Source organism: Mytilus edulis, chromosome 10 (genome assembly GCF_963676685.1).
Source record: "Mytilus edulis chromosome 10, xbMytEdul2.2, whole genome shotgun sequence".
NCBI lineage: Eukaryota > Metazoa > Mollusca > Bivalvia > Mytilida > Mytilidae > Mytilus > Mytilus edulis.
The window spans coordinates 25,357,102-25,383,421 of record NC_092353.1 but is presented as its reverse complement, the minus strand read 5'-3'; the positions used below and the strand labels follow the sequence as shown (position 1 = coordinate 25,383,421).

At 30.9% G+C, this 26,320-nt stretch overlaps 1 protein-coding gene across 14 annotated transcripts; it reads left to right on the top strand.

Annotated features, from left to right (window-relative positions):
• The first annotated feature begins 1,217 nt into the window (after positions 1-1,217).
• Positions 1,218-26,320, top strand: LOC139492062 (src substrate cortactin-like). 14 transcript variants are annotated; one of them, XM_071280173.1, is made up of 18 exons: positions 1,267-1,382; positions 5,687-5,769; positions 6,288-6,361; positions 6,686-6,815; positions 9,881-9,991; positions 11,592-11,646; positions 12,171-12,281; positions 12,955-13,065; positions 13,373-13,483; positions 16,138-16,248; positions 17,658-17,768; positions 18,160-18,326; positions 19,181-19,247; positions 19,863-20,011; positions 20,401-20,752; positions 23,212-23,267; positions 24,169-25,366; positions 25,425-26,320. In XM_071280173.1, exons 2-17 carry the CDS (start codon positions 5,689-5,691, stop codon positions 24,247-24,249), a joined length of 1,878 nt encoding a protein of 625 aa, XP_071136274.1. In that variant the 5' UTR covers positions 1,267-1,382; positions 5,687-5,688; the 3' UTR covers positions 24,250-25,366; positions 25,425-26,320. The 14 variants fall into 14 exon arrangements, with proteins under 14 accessions (XP_071136287.1, XP_071136274.1, XP_071136275.1 ...); XM_071280174.1 differs by having other exon boundaries at positions 24,169-25,395; positions 25,454-26,320; XM_071280179.1 differs by lacking the exon at positions 9,881-9,991.

Genomic DNA, 26,320 nt, shown 5'->3' with positions numbered 1-26,320 from the left:
TATCCTTTTGGACAACTATTTATCTAGTGAACAAGTTGTTGATGATATCAGAGACATATAATACAATTTAAAACGAATGTTGAATGTTGAAAAAGAATGTGAAATGTTGAAAACGAATGTTGAATGTTGAAAAAGAATGTTAAAAGTTGAAATCGAATGTTGAATGTTGAAATCGAATATTGAATGTTGAAATCGAATGTTGAATGTTGCAATGAATGGTACAAACAAAAATAAAAATAAAAAAATTGCTTCGCCGAGCCCTGCTGGATACGTCCGCAGAGGTCTAACCCTGAACAGTTGGTGACCATGCCAAAATGGACACGATATTCGCGCTTGATACCGTGAGGTCTTAATTTGGATTGTTATTAAATATTTGACACATAATAGGTTTCTTGCATAGAATAACTGTAGTCAAAGAACCGTTCTGATTGAAAGTTTTTTGCGGTTACCTTATATATAACATCGCACTCGGACTTCTTATTAGACTGAGTTATAAATATTGTGCTTATTTTTTGCTGTGATTTTGTATCCAGGCCACCAAGGATTTGTATACAAATCCTTGATTCCACATTGGTCTCATAATCTTATTATTTGTTGAATTATTAATAACTTAAATATTATATTTACAAAAAAAGAAGATGTGGTATGATTGTCAATGACTCAGTGACACTCTCCACAGAAACCAAAATGACACAGAAATTAACAACTATAGGTCATCGTACCAGAGGCGGATTTAGCGGGGGGCAGGGGCCCGGGTCCCCCTTTTTGGGAAAACATTTGGTTGCTTATATAGGGAATCACTGAAGCGTGACTGAAGCGGTCCCCCTCTTAGGCAGTCAGTGGGGAGTCAGTGGGCCCCCACTTATGAATATTTCTGGATCCGCCACTGCGTACGGCCTTCAACAATAGCAAAGCCAATGCAGGTCACATTTGATATAACGATAAAAAAATAATGTTTTAGGGTGTTCGGCGGTGTGCGGTGGTGTTATGAAGTGAAAAGACCTACCACTTGGCCGAAACGAATAATGCCGATTCACACCGGCAAGGCCGAACTGGCTCCATGGCCGACACAAAGTCTTCTTGTTTCCATATATCATGTCAAAGTGTGACAGGAAAAATCCTCTTCAAAATAAATGAATGAAACGTTTATATCACTTTTATTCATCAGAAAGCTTTTCGCGAATTCTTCGGTATTTTCTCTCTCGCCAAGACTTGTTAACGAAATTCGGAATTAAACTTGAGTCACCGTGAAGTCCCGGCGTTTTTGAACGCCTTTGTCATGTGACTTAGCCGGAAGTGGGAAGTTGATTCAGGAAGAAAAGTTCCCGTACACTGTTTTATCTTTGTATTTGTATTTTAATTCTTTTAAGTGTCTATTATAGGTAAGCCATAACAGTCGAAAAAATATTCAAATCGACAATATTCTTATGTACGATATTTTGCAAACATGCGCCTACTTTTTTGGGCTAAGTTAGAACTTAGAGGATGGACATGTTCATGCTCTGTCATAAACAAAAATCATTCACAGAATGAGTCACTTTCTTGTTTATCGTTTTTCTATGAAATTTTAAAGGTAGGATTAAAAAATGCAATAATAAAAACTTAACTGCAGCTGAAGACACAATCACATTTTAATTTCGGTGGCCAAGTGGACAAAATAATAATATCTAGTATATATATGCTACATGTATGCCTTTGGTCCAAATACTGTCAAAATTTTTGATAATGACCTTACATCTAAGATTCTGAAGCTAGGTTGTAACTAGTCACTTGGGACAATATCCCTAATGCATCTCCGATTGAGGAACACAAAAGTTGTTTGTAAACATGGTAAACAAAAAATCTCTGTGTAGTGATATCGGACATGTTTCAATTTTTAACAAGTGACTGAGCTTAACCATTTGTGTTGATCTGGAAAGTATAGGACCTTAGAATAAATATGTAAAAACTATGGAGTTATTATATGTATTCAAAGTATTAAATTTTCAAAGAAATTATTGTGTGAAAAAGGGACTTTTTACCAAATAAAGAGCCGCATCACAAAAGGATTTTCGGGGTGTGCTAATTTACGGAAAAATGAATCACACTTCATACCCCAAAAAAATAACCACATATGTAAAATGTCTCAGCTTCGAAACAAGCCATCATACATATACAAGATTACGATATGGGCTGAGCAACAGAAGAAAATGTTACCATTACCGCCTATGGAGAAACAATTACGCATATTGCCCCATCTTAATGGTTAGACATATTCACATGTAAACTTTGACAGTTTTTGGGAAGTAAGCTGAATTAGCTTCATATCCTCAATCCTCAACTTGACTAAACTGAAATCCGCTTGTAATCGCTTCACTCAAACAACCGGTTCGGCTCAATTTTGTAGGGCAACATTCTGCCCTGGAGATTTAAACGAGATTGGACGATATTTTTTACATGGCAACGTAAAATATCAGAACATGTAAAAAAAAAAGAACAATTTGTTTTCTGATGCAAAGAAAAGCATTAATTAATGCATGCAGAAAATAATTTCCTACACTTAATTTAAATAATCTATTGCAATACTTAAAGGGAAAAATATCGAAAACGGTATCAATTTGACATTAAATAAAATTTCGCTAAACTTCATAAATGATTTTGGCACTATAACTTGATGTCATACAAAATGGAAACTTTTGAACTGAAGGCTAAGGTTTTGACAATACATTTTAACCTTTGTAAAAAATTGTTCCATACATTTACTGGAAGGAACAAAGAATATTCCTTCTCAGGCTTCTGATTTGCGATAAAATTTCATGGATGGTAGCATTAAATAAAACTTGATGTTGACAATATGAAGTACGGTATAATAGTAATACACTGCAATTTGATTGGACGACTAATCAGATTCTACTATAGATCGGGTCTCACCTGCTGTCTATGAACAAAGTGAAGTAGTCAGCCAAGAACCAGCTTACATCTTGACTAGATTTTGCTCCAAAGAACTGTCAATGTGTCATGCAACATTCATTTTTAATTAGAATGTTAAATATTTTAAATTTGATGCAAGATATTGCAGGGTACAATGAATTATTATTAGAGGTAATGTGTTCCTTGCATACAAGTTCAGATATACATGTGTACATGGACATGATGTACAAAAAAACTTTTTTACGCTTTGACAGTTTGTATGAAAATTATTCCTCCATTACGGAAATAAATATTAAAATCAAACAAGTTCCCACAGTATTTATATGCATCACAATTTTTTAATCTTTTATGTAATGATTACGAAGTGATTGTGGATGATGGTTATTCTGGTTAAAATCTAGGGTCATTTAGAGGAAATTCATTGATTTGTCATTCATATTCTAAAAAAAAAAAGAATTGAAATCCTAAACTTAAATTCTGTCACAAGAAACCATCATAAACATAATCAGTCAGGGGACTTACTGAAATAAGTGATTTTAAAATCACTTATTTGAGTAGCAAATTCGAGGTTTTTTCACAAATTGGGATTTTGTAGTTTTTTCAAAATTTTAAACACATAGGTTTAAATAACATCTTTTAATTAGTAAAATTAAAAAATATGAACTTTTTGCTTCTTTTAAGTTTTATGCCTTTGATGCTATCATTTACCTGAAAATTCTATTTTAGTTGAAAAAATGCTATAATAATGGCTTTACATAATGAACTGATACTTTCTTAAAAGATTTTTCACAGCAGTGGGAGTATTTTTCCTGTGAAGTTCAAGGTTTCATCTTTCAGATTATGTAATAAAATTCTACTGTTCGCGATAAAAATTTCACTGTTCGGGGGTGTTGAAATTAGTGGGGGTTATTAAAAGAATGATACTTAAAGAAGTGATTTTTGGGAAAGGAAATTGAGGTCTGATACTTAAACAAGTGATTTTTATGTCATTATCCTAGATTCAGTACAAGGTCATCACCTGAAATGACCTGGTCATCCTAGACAACACAGATGTTGGTTCTGATAAGTTTAGAAACATAATTAGTCCCTGGATCATTAGTATTCTATATTTAAACCTACACTAATATTAAATCACTTCTTCTAGTGATTAATTTGTACTACTTACATGTAAATAGGTGATTATTAAAGAAAGACAACTCTAACTTCCAACCTTTATGGAAATAATGTTACTTGAATCAGTGATTTAGAAAATCACTTGTTTAAGTAAATCCCCTGACTGATAATAAAGGTTACATGTATCAAGGATGCTTGAGACACAAGTGAACAGTTACAAAGACATTATAAAGCATATGTGACACAAATCAGAAGTCAACTCAGATTATAGTCATGATACAATGTAGTAAAAGAATCTTGTAAATCAGGAAATAATCTATAAACCTGACTTAATCAAATATAATCGAACATGCATTTACAGTGTTCCAGCTAGGTTTTCAAAAGGGCAGGGTGCCAATCCTGAAAAAGGGCATTTAACGCGCGATATGATAATATGAAAAGGGCATATTTTAATAAAAGATGTTAATCAAACATTTGTGTTTATTCGTTGAATCACAGGTTATACAAGAACAACATCTTTAGCCCATATAGAACTCTATCTTTCTACTTTTAAGGCTGAAAAACTTGTCAAGCAGCTTGTCACACAAGTTTTTTTATCATTGCTTGGCACAGTTGAACTTTATATGCAGTATGTTTTCATTGTTTTGAAAGGAGATCTGTTTCATACTGTTTCTATGGTCTACCACATTTTACCAGTTTCACCTTTCTACCCCTGCTGTGCTTGATGGCAATACAGCACAAAACAGCTGTGCTCAGTAAATTCACAATTTTAGGATATAAAGCAACAGTGAAAAATAGTATCAAAAATAAAGAATACAGAAAAAGATGACCAAGGCACCCTACCAACACTGCTACTAAGACCCTCTTTAACTCTTCCCATAACTCAAAATAAATACCTAAACATATATATTCTTAAGCAAGAAGTATGGAGACACATTTTAGAATATGTAAATGGGTTACTCAATGCTAGGAAAAAAATCAGATTATCTTTCTTTATTCGGGTGTGCTCCTTCTTTGGAGGATTATAAACAGTACGTAAATATGATGTAAATATGATCACAATATGGCGGCCGATTTTGTTATTTTCGTATCAAAAATGAAGGCAGTCAATGACAAATACGTCTGAATTTTCTGTTTATTTTACAGAAAACAAGTAAAACAATGTCTTCAACGAGTTTATAATGGTTTCCCAACTTTCTGTCATTACGTTTCTTCCATGAAACTACGGTAAACATCGCAAATTGTGCCCAAGTTGTTGTATGCACATTTCTTCAAAGATAATTGCCGACTGACCGATTCTATTTGAACGAATTAATGTTGATGATCATTAATGACCCATCCGATAAACGGATTACCTATAACAACAGATTATGACACCAGTTGTAACCATTGATTAGCTTGGAGTGGTATTTAAAACAAAGTCATAATCTTTTCCCCAGGTAAAATTTAGTAATTAGCGTATCATATCAATACGCAAATTAATATGCAATCGATCTTCAAAAAAGGCAGGGCGCCCTGGAAACTGTAAAAAGGGCACAGGGCGCCACTCGGAAAAGGGCGGGCGCCGCGCCCTCTGAAAACGGCCTAGCTGGAACACTGATTTAGGACTAAATTTAAAATGTTGTAACATCAGACATGCAAGACATTTCATATATTATTTCAGCTATGTGGCGAGCTGGAGTTGATGTGAAGTCTTCGTCAAATGGTGCTGATGATGATGATTGGGAAACTGAGGCAGATTTTGAGGTAATTTAGGACAAACAATTGAAAAGTTGTATATCTACAGAATTTTGTACATGTAGATGAACTTTTTTTAATTTTAACATGTTAAAGAGGGACTTGGTAGATGATAATAAGATCAATATTCATGAGTTTAGTTTGACTGAATAAATACCAAATAAGTTTTATCAATATTTAAATGTTATGAATTTCTGGATCTTCACCACATAAATCTAATTCATGTGTACATTCATTTTACTGTAACTTATTACAGGAACTAAAGAATTGGATGACCTAATGCAACCACTGAGTCTTTATTATTTATATTTTGTACATATGATGTTAATGGCAACTGGACAAAAGTGCTTACACATCATGACAAAACTTATTTGGATAAATTTTAATGTATTAATTTTTTATTCATAATAAAAAATAAGTTAGCATTTTTTGGTATTCAATATTCTTCTGACAGATAACTGATTAACTTTTGACAAACAAACACAATAATTATTACTGGTTTATGCTCAATTCCTTTTTTCTTTTAGAATGATGTAAGTGAACAGGAACAGAGATGGGGTGCTAAAACAATCGAAGGTTCAGGTCATCAAGGGTCATTAAAGTAAGACTTTTATTTACTCTTACATGCGTTTACACACTATAAATGTAAATTATGGCACTCCTTTGATTACATTTACACGAGGAGCTCATAAGTAATGAGTTATAATGTGTTCTTTTTTCAGACACTTACTTCCTGTTTTCCAATTTTGAATTACAAGTGGGGATATGCTTAATAGGTCAACACAATGACAAACATAAACATGTCTTTTAAAAAAAAATGTGTGCATTTATCATGTATGGAAAAATTATTTTGCAGACTACATTTTGAATGACTAATTCTATGTCAGTTTTTTTTTAAAACATTTTCTTTGTATTATTTAACCAGTTTAAAGGATTTGAGGAACCAAGTAGCTACTGATGATGACAAAAAGAAAAAAGATGAGTATGAAAAAGGTCCCAAAGCATCTGAGGGATATGGTGGAAAGTTTGGTGTGATGAAAGACAGAATGGATAAGGTTAGATGTGTAGTGTGTGTATTGTTCACTTTGTATAAGGGTAGATGTGTATTGTGTGTACTGTACACTTTGTATAAGGTTAGATGTGTATTGTTTGTAATGTACACTTTGTATAAGGTTAGATGTGTATTGTGTGTATTCTACAATTTGTATAAGGTAAGCTGTGTATTGTACATGTGTGTTGTATGTATTGTACACTTTGCATTTGTTCTTTGTATAAGATAATGTTACCAACATATTGCATGTTGCTTTAATTAAGGCAATTTCATTATCTTTATAATTCATTTTAAATTTTTTTAATGATATTTGTTGTACAGGAATGTGCAATTAGGACATCAAAAATTGATTAATTGTTCTTATTTTTAACCTGCAAATAGGAAGTAAGAAGAAGAAAGAAGCACAATAAAAGTGTAGCTTCCTTCATTAAATAAAACCTGTATACATGTATTTGCTGACTTTGAATAATTTCTTATTTCAAAAGCAGAAATCTGAAAAATGATTACATGTAATCGAAAATGAACATGTTTATAATTGATATGACTAAATTGTTGTTTGTTTGGCTAGGATGAATGTTTTTTTTACTGAACATTTTTAATTGAATCTGTTCAGAATTCCATGACAAATAACCAGAAAGTTCTTGAAAAAAGATAATATATTTTATCCAGCATAATGTTAATAAAATTTGTTGTCCATTTTTCAGCCTTCTGGTGGTAAACTGTTCAATTAACGGTTATTAACCCACATCTCATAGATTTATGATAATTTGCATGACTTTAATAAAGTCAATAGATTTTAAAGAATTTAGATGCAGTAGAGGAAAGCCTCTTTATATCTAGAAGATGTAACATTTATGATAGTAAAAAAAATAGGTTGTGATCATAGCTCAGAATTAGATGTCACAAGAATTCATCTTTTTATAACCCTGAATTTGTTTTAAATTGTTTTAACTTGGTTATCAGTGAGATACAAAATTTCAAAGGTATAATCAGGGCTCACGCTACCAGGCGACTTGGGCGAAGAAGTCGCCCTCCCGACCGTCACTTCGCTTTCCCCGACCCCCAAAAGCGAAAACAAGTCGCCCTGTTCTTGACGAAAGTCGCTTTCAGTCGCTTCCGTCATCGGACATTTTCAATTTTTACCAAGTTGATGAAACATTAATTTTTAACTGATAATTAAAGAAATTCAGATATAAACTATTCATTATCTTTAGAAAAGAGGTTGAAGCATTGTCTTCGCAGTGTGTATCAGGTTATTTGATAAAAATACAACTTTTTATCACTTCGTGCATTTTCGCAAGTTCCGGTGCTTGTTACTCGAAAACGTACATCAACCTAAATTTCGGCGGCAAAATAAGTTTGTTACTTCATTTAAAGGTGATAAAAGTTGCCTCCAGTAAATGTTTAATCCATTTATTGCATTAAAACCGTCATGTTCCTTTCCAAATAACTTGTCAAACATCGTTTATTTTTGTAAATTTTCTTGCATTCTTCCGCCATTGACCGATTTCTAAACTACGGATCTGAACCGGACCAGCTATGACCGAAATCCGTACTTCTACAATAATGACTACGGACGCACGGATGGGAACAGCTGACAGAAGAATATTGATCCCAAAGGGAAAAATTACGCATCCCACACGCATTAAGAGACTTTTGGTTACATCTAATTGATTAGTGTATATAATTCCCTATATTTTTTATGAATGTTTCAAACTATTGATTAAAGTTCCTTAACTCTGAGACTATTATACTAATATCAATATATTATGACCCAGCTTAATAACTTTTATATTTTTTTATGAGAAACACTGAATTTCATACACAAGATAATTTTTAATTAAATTGTAATTGATATAATTTCTTTATATTTTTTAAAATAAAATTATTTTTTTTAGTGCTAGATATTTAGTTGGTAGTTTCTCACAAGAACCTTAGTAAAACTTAAACAACTTTTAATTTCAAATGTTACTTTAATTGTAATTTTTTACTCATATGAATTGAACAACATAAAAAGAACATTATTTACATATGGCCCTTTATACTATTGTAAAATCCAAACATTGTAGCGCACCCGCGTGAATGAGCACTTCTCTTTCAAATCTCACCACTTCTCCCTATCAGTTTCAAAAAGAGAAGTCACTTCTCCCTATAATTCTGAAGTAGTGTGAGCCCTGTATAATTTTATATGTTAAAATTAAAAAGCACATTATGCTTGTCATTTTAATGTTTATCAGAAGCAAAATCAAGTCTAATCCCTCATTGAGATTTTTTTTGTATCTCCGTTCTATAGAAAATTTTACAGCATAACTTCATGTAAATCTATTTCATGTGGTTTAACATACACATTGTGAAATAACTCTGTTAAAATTGCAGGAATAAGATAAAAACTGACTTTGCAGATCCTAATTGTTTAGTGTTTCATCAACAATCCATCACCAGTAAAATTTATTATTACAGAATCATTTTTATGCTTGCTGTGTTATAATGATATAATCCATGCTTTGTTGAATTCTTATAATGTTAGAGTATTGACAGCAGTTTGACATGCAGAGTTATTTTACGTAGAAAGAGTATATACATTTAATGTTTACAGGTTTTGATGTTTCATAATCCATGACTTTAAAATGTCTTTTTCATATTTTTATCTTTTCACTAAGAGTGTTTTAAATAATTTTTGATTCATTTCCCCCCTGTGATACAAAATATTGTAGATTTTGTGGTTTTATATAAACTTAATTTGAATGTTATATGAAGAACATTTTTTTTAACAGATTGTTTGCTGACTTTGACAAACCATGAGAACAAATATCTTACAAAATACAACATTTCTTCTGTCCCCTTTATTGGTATCCATGAAAATAAAAGAATCCACAGTATTAAGGAATCATAGATAAAAAATACCTTTCAACAAATATCTAGAAAGGATTCTGAGGAAAGGAACTCTTGGACAGTAAAATACTACATTAAACATTGCATTATTGTTAAGGGGAAATAACTCTGCATTATTATGTTGATTTGTTGCTAGTTTTGCTTCATAACCTAGTCAATATTTAATTCATTTATTAGTCGGCTGTGGGTCATGAATATCAAGCAGATTTATCTAAACACGCTAGTCAGACTGATGCAGCTAAAGGATTCGGTGGCAAATACGGAGTTCAGCAAGACCGGAAAGATAAAGTAAGATATCTGTAAAGTCATTCTTTTAGGGAAAATTGTTGGGGCAGTTATCATACAAACCCTGATAACAATGCCTTATATACCCGGACAATAATGGGTTATGCAGGTAATGAATGGAACTTGGACAGAAGCTGATTCTAGATCAAGAAAAGTTCTAAAGTTTTTCCCATATTTTACCGATACATCAATATTGTTTTTTGGCTGTCAACACAACATATTTACTCTGACACACAAGAATAGAGAGTTGAGACACAGGATTTCACATGACACATTACAATTTTTTGACTTAGGGAATACATGAAGATCTGAGTAAACGGTACATTCAAATTGGATTAAAAGAATTCAAAAAATTAGTAGAAAAAAAAATGTCCAATTGTTGCATGATATTCACCAATTCTTAAGAAATATTACACAATATAAACTATATATACAGTATAAGTCTAGTTTGATTTTGGTGGTTTGTCATTTAACAATTTTAGTCCTAGTTTTTCTACTGAAAGAAGTCAAGTGTGGAGTTTCAGTAATCTAACAATTTAATGAACAGTTTTGTTTCATATTAACTTTCAGCTTACACCTCCTCATGCCACAATCAGGTTATTATACAATTGGATCATACTTTAGAAAAGTTTGTACAAAAACCTAAGTTTATAAGTGAAAAGTTAAATATTCAATAAATACTAATTATGGAGTAATTTTAACACTTCCTGTAAATATCTGCATCAGACTTTAGAGCTGTTTTTTGTAGTTGATGCTAGAAGTTTGTAAGATTTGCTGTACAATATAACATAATAACAAGGTGTTTTTGTTAGTAAAATATTGTTGTTTCGTTTTGTTAGAAAAACAACATCAGTTCCGATAGTAGCCACTAAGATAGAAAAAATCTAATATTCTTCTACTAGGACAATTGAAATTTTCAATCACAGCCCTGAATTTTAACAAAATTTCTAAACATGCTAAAAAGTCTTGCATGACAGTACTGAAAACACCTTAAGCTTTTATTATGTACTTTATAAACAGAGCATGAGTTTAAACAAGATTTATTGCATGCTGTTAGCCAGCCAGCAAAACAAATAGAATCATAGAAACATGGTTAGAACTGCTCATATAATATTGATGATTTAGATAGTTAAATTTACTATTCAATAGAACAAAATGGTAATGTTGCCTTTTGTTTAATCATTTGAATGTAGTTGGAGAACATAATTCTCTAATTTTTGTACTATTTTCACCGGTGTGAGAAAAATATTTCTCCTCATAAGTGAAATATCTGTTTTCAGCAAATGATAGGTCAAAATTTGATTATGACGTCAGATTAGGTCAGAGCAATATATAATATCCTTATTATGTTATTGTAGGTTTTTTTTTATTAATTGAATATACATACCATAAGAAAGGAGATAGTCTTTTCTATTTGTTTATTTAAAAACTATTTTTTTTAAATTACTTTACACAATTCATCATGAATATATTTTGAAAAGCATAAAATGTATTCTTTAACCTTTTCAATTCATCAACACAATAAAAACTGATAAACAGTATTGGTAAGGTGGCCTGATTCCTGTCCAAAATTCTTCATTAATAAAACTATTGATATATTCAGGCTGCTATGGGTTATGACTACCAAGGAAAAACAGACAAGCATGCTTCTCAAAAAGGTTTGTTTCTTTATAATTTATTTACACTGCATTATAAGAATACTGTGGATTCACACTTATTAGTTGGGCTCTAATTAATGTTTATTTTGTGTGAAACTGTACTGAATATTAGGCCATTGATGTCTGAGTAAAAAGGTCACCAAGAAGGTATTTTTCAACTAGCATTTATTTCTGGTCATCACAAAACCTGATTGGAATTTACACTTTAAGAATTTAAGGCAGTCATGTATTTGAATGAAATATGATTTTGACATGTTATTTTACACAAAGCAGATCTTTATAGTTAGATGATATATGTATAAAATATCCTCCATCCTATATATCATTATCATTCTGAATTTCATATATCATTTATACATCAGATTGTTGACTGTTCAAAAGTGTGTCATACCTTTTATATTAGAATCTTTCACTTTGATATCTACCTGAAGTACCAATTTGTTTGATTTTATCCAGAGAGTTATTCTATCTTGAAACATCATACTGATTTTTAGGGGGATAAATAATTCTATGAATATTTACAGATTATTCTACTGGTTTTGGTGGAAAGTATGGTGTACAGACAGACAGAGTAGATAAATCAGCTGTTGGTTATGATCATAAAGAGCAACTAGGAAAACATGAGTCACAAACAGGTTAGTTCCCTGCTCAAATATTGTCTGCATGAATAAATAGAAATTTTGGGTATGTGTCGTTTTGACAATTACCCATTGACTCTAAAAATGACATGCTATATAACTGTCTATACAATTCTGCATGCTGTATCTGAACATAAAGTCTCTGCAAATCTGACTTGCTGCAGCTCTGCTGTTTAAGCCTTTGAATATTGACTCTTAATTTCATTAACATAGATGGTACAATATATCCTAAAATTTCTTGAACCATAAATTGTGTTCTGTAAGATTTTTTTTAAAGCAGATAGATACTACTAAAAAGGATTTTTTTTAGTGTTTTGTGTTTTTATTTTTTAAATTTGAAAACATGACATAACTGAAAATAAATTTTAATGCTCATTTCCTAAAATCTTGGATTTTTATTTAAATATTTTCTTACTCAGGAAATTTTACAAGGGGAGATAACTTTTCAATTCAGGGGAGATAATTTAAATGGGTTATATATAAAATCAATCAAATAGAGATTAGTCTAAATAATGTCTTACCATTATCTCATAATTTTCAACAAAAATAGTTATGTTCAAAGAAAAGACAGTTTTAAATTATAAAGAATTGGACCATATATAAACTTTCTTTTTATAGCAATATCTAACTTTTCTGCTTCAACCTTTTGCTATGCACTGCTTGTTTTCAGATGGTTCTAAAGGCTTTGGGGGTAAATATGGGGTTCAAACAGACAGGAAAGATAAGAGTGCTGTTGGTTATGAATACCAGGGAAAAGTAGATAAACACGATTCACAGAAAGGTAATGTACTGCAGAAATAGGGATCTGGTCTTTCTAAATCTTTATCATATTTAGTGTACTCTTTAAATGATAAGATATGCTTTAAATGCTTATTGATAAGTTAAATAGTGTGTTATTGCTATAAATTTAACTACACTCGTTCAATTCATTCAATTGAATAATCTGTGTAATCTCCTTGTTCTCTTCAGTCTTTTTACATAATATTCATGTAACAATATATTAATTCTATTTATATTGCAGTATATTCTATTCATGTAACATTATATTAATTCTATTCATAAACTTCTTCTGTTCTGCATGGTTTCAGACTATTCTAAAGGCTTTGGGGGTAAATATGGGGTACAAACAGATAGAGTGGACAAATCAGCACTTGGCTATGATCATCAAGAAAAACTTGAAAAACACGAGTCTCAGAAAGGTATTGTTTATATGTGTGTCTGTCTCTGATGTTTGTATGGAAACAACAACAACAACAACAACAACAAATGATTTATTAGTCTCACCTCTTTAAAACATTTGATATAAAACACAATATAATATTAATAGATCAATTTATAAAAGAGCCACTCTAAAAAGAGTTATGAGAGACTGTAAAAACACAGATTAAAATACATTTATATTACATCTATAACATATATCAATATATCTTAGCATAAAACACCATACTATTAAAAACAATGGACTTATACAATTAAACTATGATAAAATCTCTTTTTTATGATTTTTTTTAGTCATAAGCAAATTTGTTGAAACAAATAAAGATTTTAATGGAAATGTTGATAAAGTTTTATTGGAATAATAGAGAATATTGTCTTAATTCAGTGATTATCGTTTGTTTATGTGTTATATATTGGTTTTTCGTTCATTTTTTGTCAAGCCTTCGACTTTAGTCGAAAAAGCAAGACATAGCAATCCTACATTCCGTCGGCGGCGTCCACAAATATTCACTCTGTGGTTAAAGTTTTTGAAATTTTAATAACTTTCTTAAACTATCCTTGAATTGTAGGAAACTTGGACAGAAGCTTGTTTATGTTCATAAGATAGTATCCAGAAGTAAATTTTGTAAAAATAAAATTCCATTTTTTCCGTTTTTTACTTATAAATGGACTTAGTTTTTCTGCCAGGAAACATTACATTCACTCTGTGGTTAAAGTTTTTAAAATTTTAATAACTTTCTTAAACTATCCTGGAAATGTACAAAACTTGGCCAGAAACTTGTTTATGATCAGAAGATAGTATCCAGAAGTAAATTTTGTAAAAATAAAATTCCATTTTTCCCGTATTTTACTTATAAATGGACTTAGTTTTTCTTCCAGTTAACATTACATACAGTCTGCAGTTAAAGTATTTAAAAGATTTTTAAGATTCTTTAACTAGCCTGGATTTTTACCAAACTTGGTTAGAAGCTTCTGACAATCAAAATATAGTATCGAAAGGAATAATTTTATTGATTTTTTTCATCATTTTTGATGAGTGTGTGATTAATAGCAAAAGTAGGCGAGACACTGGGTTCCGTGGAACCCTTACAAATTTTTTTAATAAATAAGGCCGTTAGTTTTCTCATTTGAATTGTTTTACATTGACTTTTCGGGGCTTTTTATAGCTGACAATGCAGTATGGGCTTTGCTCATTGTTAAAGGCCTATAGCTGTTAATTTCTGTGTCATTTTGGTCTCTTGTGGACGGTTGTCTAATTGGCAATCTTACCACATTTTCTTTTTTATAATTGAATTCTCATTCTCTCTCTCCCTTATCAATCTGATCGTAGATCAAATGTAGACATAGTATTAGTTGATTAACAAAAATAATTTGTTAGTCATAGTGATCATGCTTTCATTAAAGACAGTTAAGAATCATTACTGACATAGAAATATTAACAAATTAGCTGCTATTGTTTAGGACAATAACAATAGCTTTATAAGATATTCTATGCGATAACTGTCAAAAATTGTATTTGTATCCCATCATATTTCATCACAGTTATATTGCAGGCATAATATTTAGTTATCTTGAGGGAAATGGGAGCATGTCAAGTTGCACATTAAAACTGTATTCTTATCACTGACTTTGTGATCATTAAAGATTTATCAACAAAAACGATTTTAAATATGTATTTGTGTATGGTTTATGAAGATTGTTATTGTAACATAAAGTCGTTAGTTATGTCTTTTTATACTACATAAAAAGGGGTAACAGCTCCTCATGCAGCTGCCTAAAATACAAATTCCTCTTGCAGCTACCTAATAAACAAACTCCTTATGCTTATACAGTAAAACCTATCTAAACCAAATTTGTTTGGACTGAGAGTTTTTTAATTAGACATGTGTTGGTTTTAAGTTGGTAAAAACACTACAAAGTATTCATTGTATTTTCTGGTACAAGAGATAGTGTAACCAGATAATCAATTTAATTTAAGTTTGGTGTAGATAGGTTTCACTGTTTGTAAAAATATGTGATTGAGTACCTTCACATTATTTGTTCACTTTATAAAGGATTTGTCCAATTAGATGATAAGACTTCGTGCATAATTAAACAATAAGAAACTTTTAAAAAAGTGTTTTATTGTCTGTCTGTGTAAGATAAAATTAATTCAAAGTTTTGTCTGGATTTTTTGTATTTTTATGCCCCACCTACGATAGTAGAGGGGCATTATGTTTTCTGGTCTGTGCGTCCGTCCGTCCGTCCGTCCGTTCGTTCGTCCGTCCGTCCGTCCGTCCGTCCGTCCGTCCGTCTGTCCCGCTTCAGGTTAAAGTTTTTGGTCAAGGTAGTTTTTGATGAAGTTTAAGTCCAATCGACTTCAAACTTAGTACACATGTCCCCTATGATATGATCTTTCTAATTTTAATGCCAAATTAGAGTTTTTACCCCAATTTCACGGTCCACTGAACATGGAAAATGATAGTGCGAGTGGGGCATTCGTGTACTGAGGACACATTCTTGTTAATATATATTCTTTGAATGACTTTCCAATATGCTTTTGAATGAAAAATGAGCTTCTTACTAAAAGTTCTTCTTTCAAAATCTTTTCTTAAATCTGTTTATTATCATTCTATTATATATTACATGGTTTCAGACTATTCTAAAGGCTTTGGGGGTAAATATGGGGTACAAACAGATAGAGTGGACAAATCAGCATTTGGCTGGGACCACCAGGAAAAGTTACAAAAACATGAATCTCAGACAGGTATTGTTGGGGCTTGTGTTTGTGTGTAGTTTCGTTGATTTTAGATTTGGTGTTGTGTTAGTAAAGGATGTCACAAGGATATTCTGTTTGATAGACCTCAAATATATTTGAAATACCAAATTATTGAGTTATATTTTAGGTCCGTTCTCACTTTCAGTGATACAAATTAATTTTCATTTTTCACATTTCTTTCAAATGAGTTAGTAATCTTGTTAAGAATATCCTTGACAATAATATTGATCAACTATATATAAAAAAAAAATTGAAAGAAATTCTTTATTTTAATATAATACTACATATTTGTATCAAGCAGAATATTTTGTGATGTTCTTATAAAGGTTTTGGATAGGTTTTTGCTATCACTTCTGCTATTTGAAAAATCCATGATATGCATCACACAATAAAAATGTTTAAAGTTTCCATTATTTTTTATTTTCCAAAAATAGAATACCTAATTTTAAATACCCCATTTTTAAGCCAGTGTTGAACACAAAACTATTTGACTACACCAGAAAAATGGTCAAAATAGTGCATAATATAATATTTAAATTGATTTTTATGCAACATTCTGTAGCTCATATTTCAAATTGATAAAAACAAAATTATTATATGGGTATAAACAAGTGTGTATGGAATCATGGATTTACTGATTTTTCACATCTCCTTTGGGATATATCCTTGTGCACAATATTGCTGCTGATACTAAAACTAGCTTCAATTTCACTTTCCAAATAATTCCTTGACTATTCAAAACATTTCATTGCTATAGAACAAAACATTTCATTGCTATCATCAAACAAAACCATTTCATTGCTATAGAACAAAGCATGCCACTGCTATCATACAAAACATTTCATTGCTATAGAACAAAACATTTCATTGCAATAGAACAAAACATTTCATTGCTATAGAACAAAGCATGCCACTGCTATCATACAAAACATTTCATTGCAATTTAGTGCTCATTGCTATTGGGAAAAAAGTAAAATTCATCAAGCTTATTTCATCATTCAGAAACTAAATGTACTAGGTAGTATTCATATATCTATTCTTGAAAACAAGTTTGAAGAATGACCAAAGTATCAACATTTTAAGAATTCTTTTATTGTTTTTTTTTACAGTTTTCCATACACTTGTATCACCTAGGTCAGTTCTTCAAAACAACTTGTGTCTCACCTTTGTGACATCATTTGTATTTGATCTGGCCTTAGTAATTCTGACCTGATATAAAAACAATCATTGTTATATGTTCAATGTAAAGATAAGACCTATTATTGAGTGGATACTCTGGCATGCTTCAACATTGGTTTGAAGAATACAAATTTGCCTCCATGTAAAACGTTCTGCATTGTTTTTATTAATACATCAAATTCCAGAATTTCAAACTATGTTTATGACTATGTTTTCAGACCATTCTAAAGGTTTTGGTGGAAAGTATGGTGTACAGACAGATAGAGTAGATAAATCAGCTGTTGGTTATGATCATAAAGAGCAGCTAGGAAAACATGAGTCACAAACAGGTTAGTTGTTTAAAATAATTCCCTGCACATATACCATCATGAATAAAAGGAAATATTTGATTAAATGTCAATAAAACTGCCCAATAACACTAAAAAGACATCTAAAGATCACTATACTATACAATGTGTCAAACTCTAAATTGCACAAATTCAAGAAAAGTAATAAATTTAACATACCGGTCAACTATCAAAATCTGTCTTAAGAACCTACAAAAACAAATAATTGATACATGAATATTAATATTATCAACTGTCTTTTTGGATTCTATGTTGGTACTCCCAACATCATTCATGCTTTAGGAAATAAACTTATAACATTAGAATTTAGAACTAGATATTTTTAGATGTGATGATTTGAAATTGAATATATCATTGATAATTTTTTTTAAAGACCATTCTAAGGGATTTGGTGGAAAGTATGGTGTACAAACAGACAGAGTTGACCAATCAGCAGCTGGTTATGACAGTAAAGAAACAATGGCTTTACATTCATCACAAACAGATTCCAAAAAAGGATTTGGTGGCAAATTTGGAGTAGAGGAGGACAGAAGAGATCAGGTACAAGGATCACATACAACTCATGAACAACAACTTGGTTAACACTCTTGATATTTTATAAATAAACATTTGAAAATTAGTTATGAAACATGGCAAAAAAAAGGCTTAACGTTTTCTTAATTTATTTAAGTGCAATGATGATTTTTTTTACATTAGAGAGATAATAGAACATTACCAGAACAAAGTGGTCATTCAATCTTATTGCAAAGTTATCAGTTACAACACACAAAAAAGAAAACTAAAGGTCAAAGTGGCACTGACAAAATTGTAATCAAAACTCATTTTAACTTTGTTTATATGAATAAAAGGAGATGTGTGGCATACGTCAATCAAACAGAAACCCAATGACAAAAATAAGTTAAACACATTTAGAGGGCAACATACAGTCTTCAACAATATACTGCAAAGTGCTAAGCTCTATATTGTAGGTTTTTAAAAGTTTGAATACATTCAACTGAAATAATCAAAGATCTATCAACACTAAGTTCTCGAAATAAGGAAATACTTTTAGATAGGACTTAAGACAACCACTGAGGGTTCTCCTTACAAAGGATGAGTACTCGTAATACCAAGTGATTTTAAACTAGTTTTTTACCAACTAACATTATATGTACATGGTTTTTATTGCCTAGCCTATGATAATATGGGAACATTATGTTTTCCTGTCTGTGTCTTTCATCCAATTAAGATTCAAATTTGTATTTGTCATATAGCATATGTGATAAAAGTTGTTTATATTTCTTGCTTTAACATTATTATTATTTATCTTATTTGCATATTGCAGACAGACAATGTATTTGCATTCAAATTTTTTATATGTTTTATACGTATAACATGTTGACTTTCTATTTTAGTCTGCTGGTGGTTATGGTGATATGCAAGGAGCATCAACAACCTATCAAAAGACAAGAGCTAATTCAAGTAAGTAAAAGCTATAACTGATCATGTGGAATGTTATAGATAGACATTCTATCATTATATTCTTAAAATTAGTTATTTATTTCTAAATTATAAGGGGAAATAATTAACAAAATAAATGATTTATGGGACATGCAGCAATTAGGCTATCTTCTCATCCAGTGTTTATTGCTTGGTAAATCCAATTCAAAAAGTTCGTTTTCTTATAGAAAAAAAAATAGTCACATAGAATCAATTTTGTGACTTTAATTACATTATATCTTAATGAAATATTTCTTCATGTCCAATTTTCAAAGGAGCTAAGAATTTTACCTCATGAGTTGTGACTAAAAGTTAATAAGAGATGAATATATTTTTTTCAAGATGAAACATATAAGGAAATTTATATACTTTATATGTTTTAAAATTTGTTAATCATATCCCGTCTTAAAGAAAAGATTGTTCAGTTTGGAAAACATTTTTTTTGGCTCATTTTAAGATTTTAAGATAATTAAATGCCTCTCAATTTATTAATTTTCCTTAAAATAAAGTCACTATTTAAAGGTAATTTAAAGGGCTTTCAAATTACACTTTATATTTGGGTGCCACTTGTTATATTTATATTCATTTTCTTTATAGGTTCAGATGGTGCTAAAAATTTAAGATCAAAATTTGAAAATATGGCAAAGGCAGGTGAAGAAGAGTCGAAGAAAAGATCAGAGGAAGAAAAAGCTAGAAGGAAGGCTAGAGAAGAGAGGGAATCAGAAGTATCAAGAAAACAAGAAGAGGTACAAACTTTTACTACTACATACTGTTGGCGGGTATTTTTCCTGTCCTCATTGATTAAAATCTAAAATAAACAAGTAACAAAAATTAGAATACTAATATAAATATAGAAATTATTTTTTCAAAATTTTTTTTTATACAATTATAAAATTGCAATGATAAATGCACACAATAATTTCTGAATTTACAATATTTTATGTGGAGTAACATAATTGTCACCGTGGCTTATTGCTGTTGATTATTTTTAGTATTTATACGCCTTTGTGTTTCATTTCTGCCTTAATACTAGACAGAGCTTTGAACTTAAAAGTAGTATTACTATTCTATCCTATTGTCAGTATTTAGTCCTATTAAATACCTTGCCTTAATCTTATGTTGTTTTTTTATATAGGAAAGACAGAACCAAGAAAGTTGGGATAGAGAGCAAGCAGATGCTGCATCAGCCCAATCACAACAACAAGAGGAGGAGGAGGAAACAGTTATGGTGCCAAACCCAGATTACTCTGGTACCAGTGCCCAGGAGGACTATGAACCTGATGCATATGGTGATGTAGCAGCACCGACCGAGATGCAGGAGGAAGAACAAGATGAATATGATGATGTTCAGCAGTACAAACAAGAACCAGTAGAAGAACCAACGCAACAAGATAATGAGTCAACAGAACAAGATTATGAACCAGCCCCACAGGTCTCGTCAGGAGAAGGTGGAAAAACTGCTGTTGCATTATATGATTACCAAGCTGGTAAATATACCTTCACAATATACAACCCCCTGTAATGATACATCAAAACTGAAAACGGATTATTACAATTATTTATTTGGGAATATCTTGACATCTTAATTTTGAGGAGATGATTACAAAATAGTGAAATTTCAGTTTTCTGTGTGACACAATGTAATGGTTGTTGAAATTATAAACTTTAATTGTCATAACCTACCAAATATGGTTAATTGCTGTTTTTTATACCATTCGATTACCATTAGCTATATGTTTGGGTTTATTGTTGAATGGGTAGCAATATCACTGGGGTAAATGTGATCTCCGTAACTGCAGTTACGCATATCCCAAGATGGCGGACGATGTTTCTGTTCAATATTACTTTTGTCAATTGTGTAATAATCCTGTATTATTTTTCGGATGTTGGATGTGTTATAACTGACAAATTAGTTATAGATGCATGATTTTTTAATAGTTTTTTTCTTTGCTTTGAACTAGCTTTCAGTAATTGCGATTACTCACAGATCTTTGTTTAGAGTCTGCTTGGTTTTTTGATGTACAAGTACCCTCCCACTTTCGCTTTTTTTTGTGTAAAAAATATTTTCATTTGCATTCACATGATGACTTAAGCCTTTTCAAATGATTTTTAAGTCTGCTCTTATGTTGTTCCGTTACACCACTGTCACAGGTTAGGGGAGGATTGGACACCAGGTAACATGTTTATCGTCGCCACATCCTGTATTTGCCTAGGCCTGACACAAATTAGAAGCCTGCAATTCAGTGGTTGTCTTTTGTTGCTGTGTTTTTCGTTACTTTTTTTATTATTTTTTTTTTGCCCAAAAATAAGGCCATTAGTTGATTTGTTTGAATTGTGTTACATTGTCCTTTCAGGGACTTTTATAGCAGACTTTGTGGTATGAGTTTTAAGGAGAGTCTCTTTACACTCGTACCACATTATTTTTTTTATTATATATATGTTCAGGACGAGAAAAAATATAGATACAGTAGGTAAGTCTTGCACCAGAGGTCGTCCTGGATGAAGTTCGAATAACATTGGACTGCCACGGGAATGGCAGATTGAATAGAGAAAAAAGTTTGTCTTTGCCACATGCCGTTTATGGACCCCTCAAAGAGATGTTACAATGATTATTAACGTACAAAAAAGCACGGAATTCTTTCTACACGAGGCATCTGATTAAAAAAATGTTCCCATTCTGACCGAACGTGGATTCGTACTTGTGCATCCCGGACAGCAAAACGGACGCCCCACTTTGGCCATTGTTTAGGGGGAGGTAGACCAATGGAGACCATTCTTCCAATCCCGAGACACTCTTGGGGGTCTTGAAATTTGGTGTTTATATACTTGCTGTTTGTCATCTGATCAGACTCATACAAGTTTAGCTAGCTATAGAACCAGCTTTAATCTTTTTTTTTTTTACAGTTTTTTACCATTAGGAAATGCTTGTGCCAAATCAAGAATATGACAGTTGTTATAAATTTGTTTGGTGTGTTCGAGATTTTGATATTTGTTTTTGTTTAAGGACTGTCCGTTCTCAATTTTACTTATATTTAATCTATTAAAAGCTACCAAATTTCCGCCCTCTATCTCACAATTCATGCTACTGACTATATAGTTACCATTAAAACATTTAATCCCGCCGCAAATGTTTGCACCTGTCCTAAGTCAGGAATTTGATGTACAGTAGTTGGCGTTTGTTTATGTAATATGTACGGTAGTTGTCGTTTGTTTATGTAATTTATATGTGTTTCTCGTTTCTCGTTTTTTTTTTTATATAGATTCGACCGTTGGTTTTCCAGTTTGAATGGTTTTACACTAGTAATTTTGGGGCCCTTTACAGCTTGTTGTTCGGTGAGAGCAAAGGCTCCGTGTTGAAGGCCGCACATTGACCTATAATGGTTTACTTTTTTAAATTGTTATTTGGATGGAGAGGCACTCACACGACATCTTCCTATATCTATATAGAAATACAGAATTGGAAGCCTGATCAATATTTTCACATATATAATTTTAAGTCTTCGAAGAACATTTCTGATTAAAATATATTACACTTTTAATAACCAGAGACATTTATTTCATACCAAACATGATTGAATTGTTTAGAAATAAAATCAGTTACGGATATCAAAATTTCCAGTTATGGATATCATTAAAAATTTATTTACTTCAGTTACCCATATCAACACGATATTTTAGATGGCTGTTTTCTCCATTTATCGGTTGAATTATGAATAAAACACTTAGTATTTCAGTTTCAAATTTAGTTATACGTTACAAAAGACACAAAATACAAAAGAACAATATATTACTATTACAAAATTGACAAAAGAAATATTGACCAGAAACATCCTCCGCCATCTTTGGATATACGTAACTGCAGTTACGGAGATCACATTTACCCCAGTGAATATCATTTAAATTGTTTTAATTGTTATTAATCATAAATGATATTTTATGATTTCAGCTGATGACGATGAATTAACCTTTGACCCAGAAGACCTCATAACAAATATTGAAATTGTAAGTATGATTCAGTTTTGCAGCATATTACATTCATCTTTAGGTTTTGCATAGTTGTGATACATGCTACAAAGGAGAGACCTATCTGAACACTTTGTTTATGTGTTATAAAACAAAGACCAGACTAAAGCAATTCAAATGCACATACATATTTATAGTGTCACTTTGTTTAAATTTTCATATTTCACCCAATTTATACATTGTGTTCTTCGTGCTGTAATTTGTTATTTGAAGTGACTTCAGAACACTGTCTTGATTTTTAATTTCTTTCATCCCTGGGGGGTGGTGGTTCTCGCTGTGTTGAAGACCCACCCATTGGTGGCCTTCAGCTGATTTTTACTCTTTGGTCGGGTTGTCATCTCTTTGAAACATTCCCAATTTCAATTCACAATTTTATCTGGATTTTCTGTTAATTGCTGATGTATTACACATATCTTATATAATTTTAAAAATCAAAATGAAAAAAAATAACATTTTTAAAAATTTTAGTCATCTAAAAATTACAAGGCCAGGTCAGGAGAATGGCCATTGTTATATTATAGTTCGTTTCTGTGTGTGTTACAGTTTAATGTTGTGTTTCTGTTGTGTCGTGGTTCTCCTCTTGTGTTTGATGCTTTTCCCTCAGTTTTGGTTTGTAACCCAGATTTGTTTTTTCTCAATCGATTTATGAATTTTAAACAGCGGTATACTACTGTTGCCTTTATTAATCAGGTAGGAAGAAATTGTTTTGTAAAAACTTGTAGACAAAGCAAGAAAACCTCTCAATGTACGAAAATTCAAGTCTGAAGATATAATTAGACAGAGCCAATAGTTTTTGAATGTATACACAAAAATTAAAAATTTACAAGTGAGAGCCAGTGAGATTACAATATATTTAGATGTGATATGTTTATTTTTCCAGATTGATGAAGGTTGGTGGAGAGGTGATTGTCATGGTAAAACAGGACTTTTCCCAGCAAACTATGTAGAATTACAGCAGTAAAACATTCCAGTGCCAAAATCTATGCATACCAGTGTAAATGTGTGTGTATGAATGTATAACTATAAAAAACTGCATGTATGTGATAATTTGTATATATTGGGATATAAATGAATTGTTTTATGTGATAAGACAAGATCAAATGATTTGAACATAAGACATGTAAAAAATAAATAAATGACTATGAGACTTTCATTTGTGTGTAAAAATGCTGAATTGCATTTTACACTTAATTTTATTAGTACAGTTTACATTTCATTAAATACATTTCATAATTATACAACTTTTATTATTGTTACAAGCTTTAGATGACTTTGAAGCAGTCACTATCAAAGGCTATTATTTATGCATTTTTACTCATTTTAAGCTAGAAACTAAACTATTTATAGAAAATTTTCATAAAATTAGTTACATAAATGATTTTGATCATCAAATGGTTTCTTGTCAGAATCATTCTGAAGAGAAGAATTTAATAATTCTCTTGTTAATCTTATTAAATTATTGAACTTACAAAAAGCATTTTTTACCAATAGATTTTTAGAAAAACTTAACAGCAGAAAAAATAAAGAAAAAATTACTCACATCTTAAACATATGTACTAATTGCATAAAAAAGATTTGCATCTATGAAAATAGAATTATAATTGTCACATTTGCAATGAGGGTTGAGGAAGTGAGACTCACAGAAGACATATTTCTGTGTCAACAGTTTATACAACATTAACAACAGTGCAATATTTTATATTTGTGAAAAACAAGTCCGAGCACCTGTGATTTATTACTGTATGTTTTTAAGACATTTCATGATTGTTTATTCTTCAGAATGAATAACTATAATTTTTCTTTGTCAGTTATTTTTTGGACAGATTGCTGATGATGAGTCTGCTGTTTAACTGATGAGCTAAAAAAAAATCTACACAATATATATTTAACACATGAAAAACAAATACGCTGTTTTGAAGAACTATCATGCTAAAAATACTGGTTCATCCAAATTATCATTGTCCGCACAAATTGTAAAAGTTATCAGAATTCTGGCAGTCTTATGCAAAAATATACTTTCTTCTGGTGCTTTTAAATAAAAAGCAGCTTTAAACTAGAAGACTATGACAAATGTTGAAGCTTGGCAAGGATTATTACAAATGTTGAGGCTTGGCAAGGATTATGACAAATGTTGAGGCTTGGCAAGGATTATGACAAATGTTGAGGCTTGGCATATGTTGTTTATTTCAATATTTCAGAAATAGTAATTTTAAAGTTTTAATACATGTATATATTGATATCTTTTTATTTAATGGTGCTGTCATTTCAATGTATTTCTACTATCATTGCTTTGCCAGATATTTTAGATTTTAACCATTTTTGTATTCTTTTATTATATAATATTATATAGGCACACACTTGTTTAAAAGAATAATTTTACTTAACTTTGTGTTCACATAATATATTTATACAACTGCTGTTTTATAAACAATGATTACCAATGAAGTGATATTGTATATAAATGTATATTTAATACACATAAACCTTGTGTACATATTTCATAACGTCTCATGCTAGTGAAGTGATTTCATAATGAATGTAGAAAAAATAAATACAAAACCAATTTGTGCACATTAAATATTACCTTTTGCCTTCAATGTAGAAAGAGACAAAAGTATTAAAACAATTTATAATTCATCTTATTAAGATAATGCTTTTCAGAAGCTTTATGAAAGTTGAAGAAAAGAAATATTAATCCAAATAAGCAACAACTATCTAATGTACTACATGTATTATAAATAAGAAGAAATTCTATTGAAACAAATATCTAGACTTTTATTCCTATTTGTGGTGTTTTAATTCCACTGCCTAAGTAAAAGTTTTAAGTTTATATTATTTGTACGAAACTGGTAAAATAACCATGATATAAAGATAAATATGGAAATGTGGCCGATTCAAATGTCAATGGACGATGGCTAGATAACGAAGATGTTTTATGTGTCAGAATTGTTTTATATTTATGGAAAAGTATTAGAAATCAATTAAGTCATTCAATTTTATACAAAAATATAATAATAAAACTTAAAAGACTT

Coding starts and splice junctions, on each gene's coding strand:
- LOC139492062 (XM_071280173.1), top strand. CDS start 5,689: ATGTGGCGAGCTGGAGTTGATGTGAAGTCTTCGTCAAATGGTGCTGAT. Junction 6,816..9,880: donor TGAAAGACAGAATGGATAAG/GTTAGATGTGTA, acceptor TTCATTTATTAG/TCGGCTGTGGGTCATGAATA. Junction 18,327..19,180: donor AGGAGGACAGAAGAGATCAG/GTACAAGGATCA, acceptor TTTCTATTTTAG/TCTGCTGGTGGTTATGGTGA.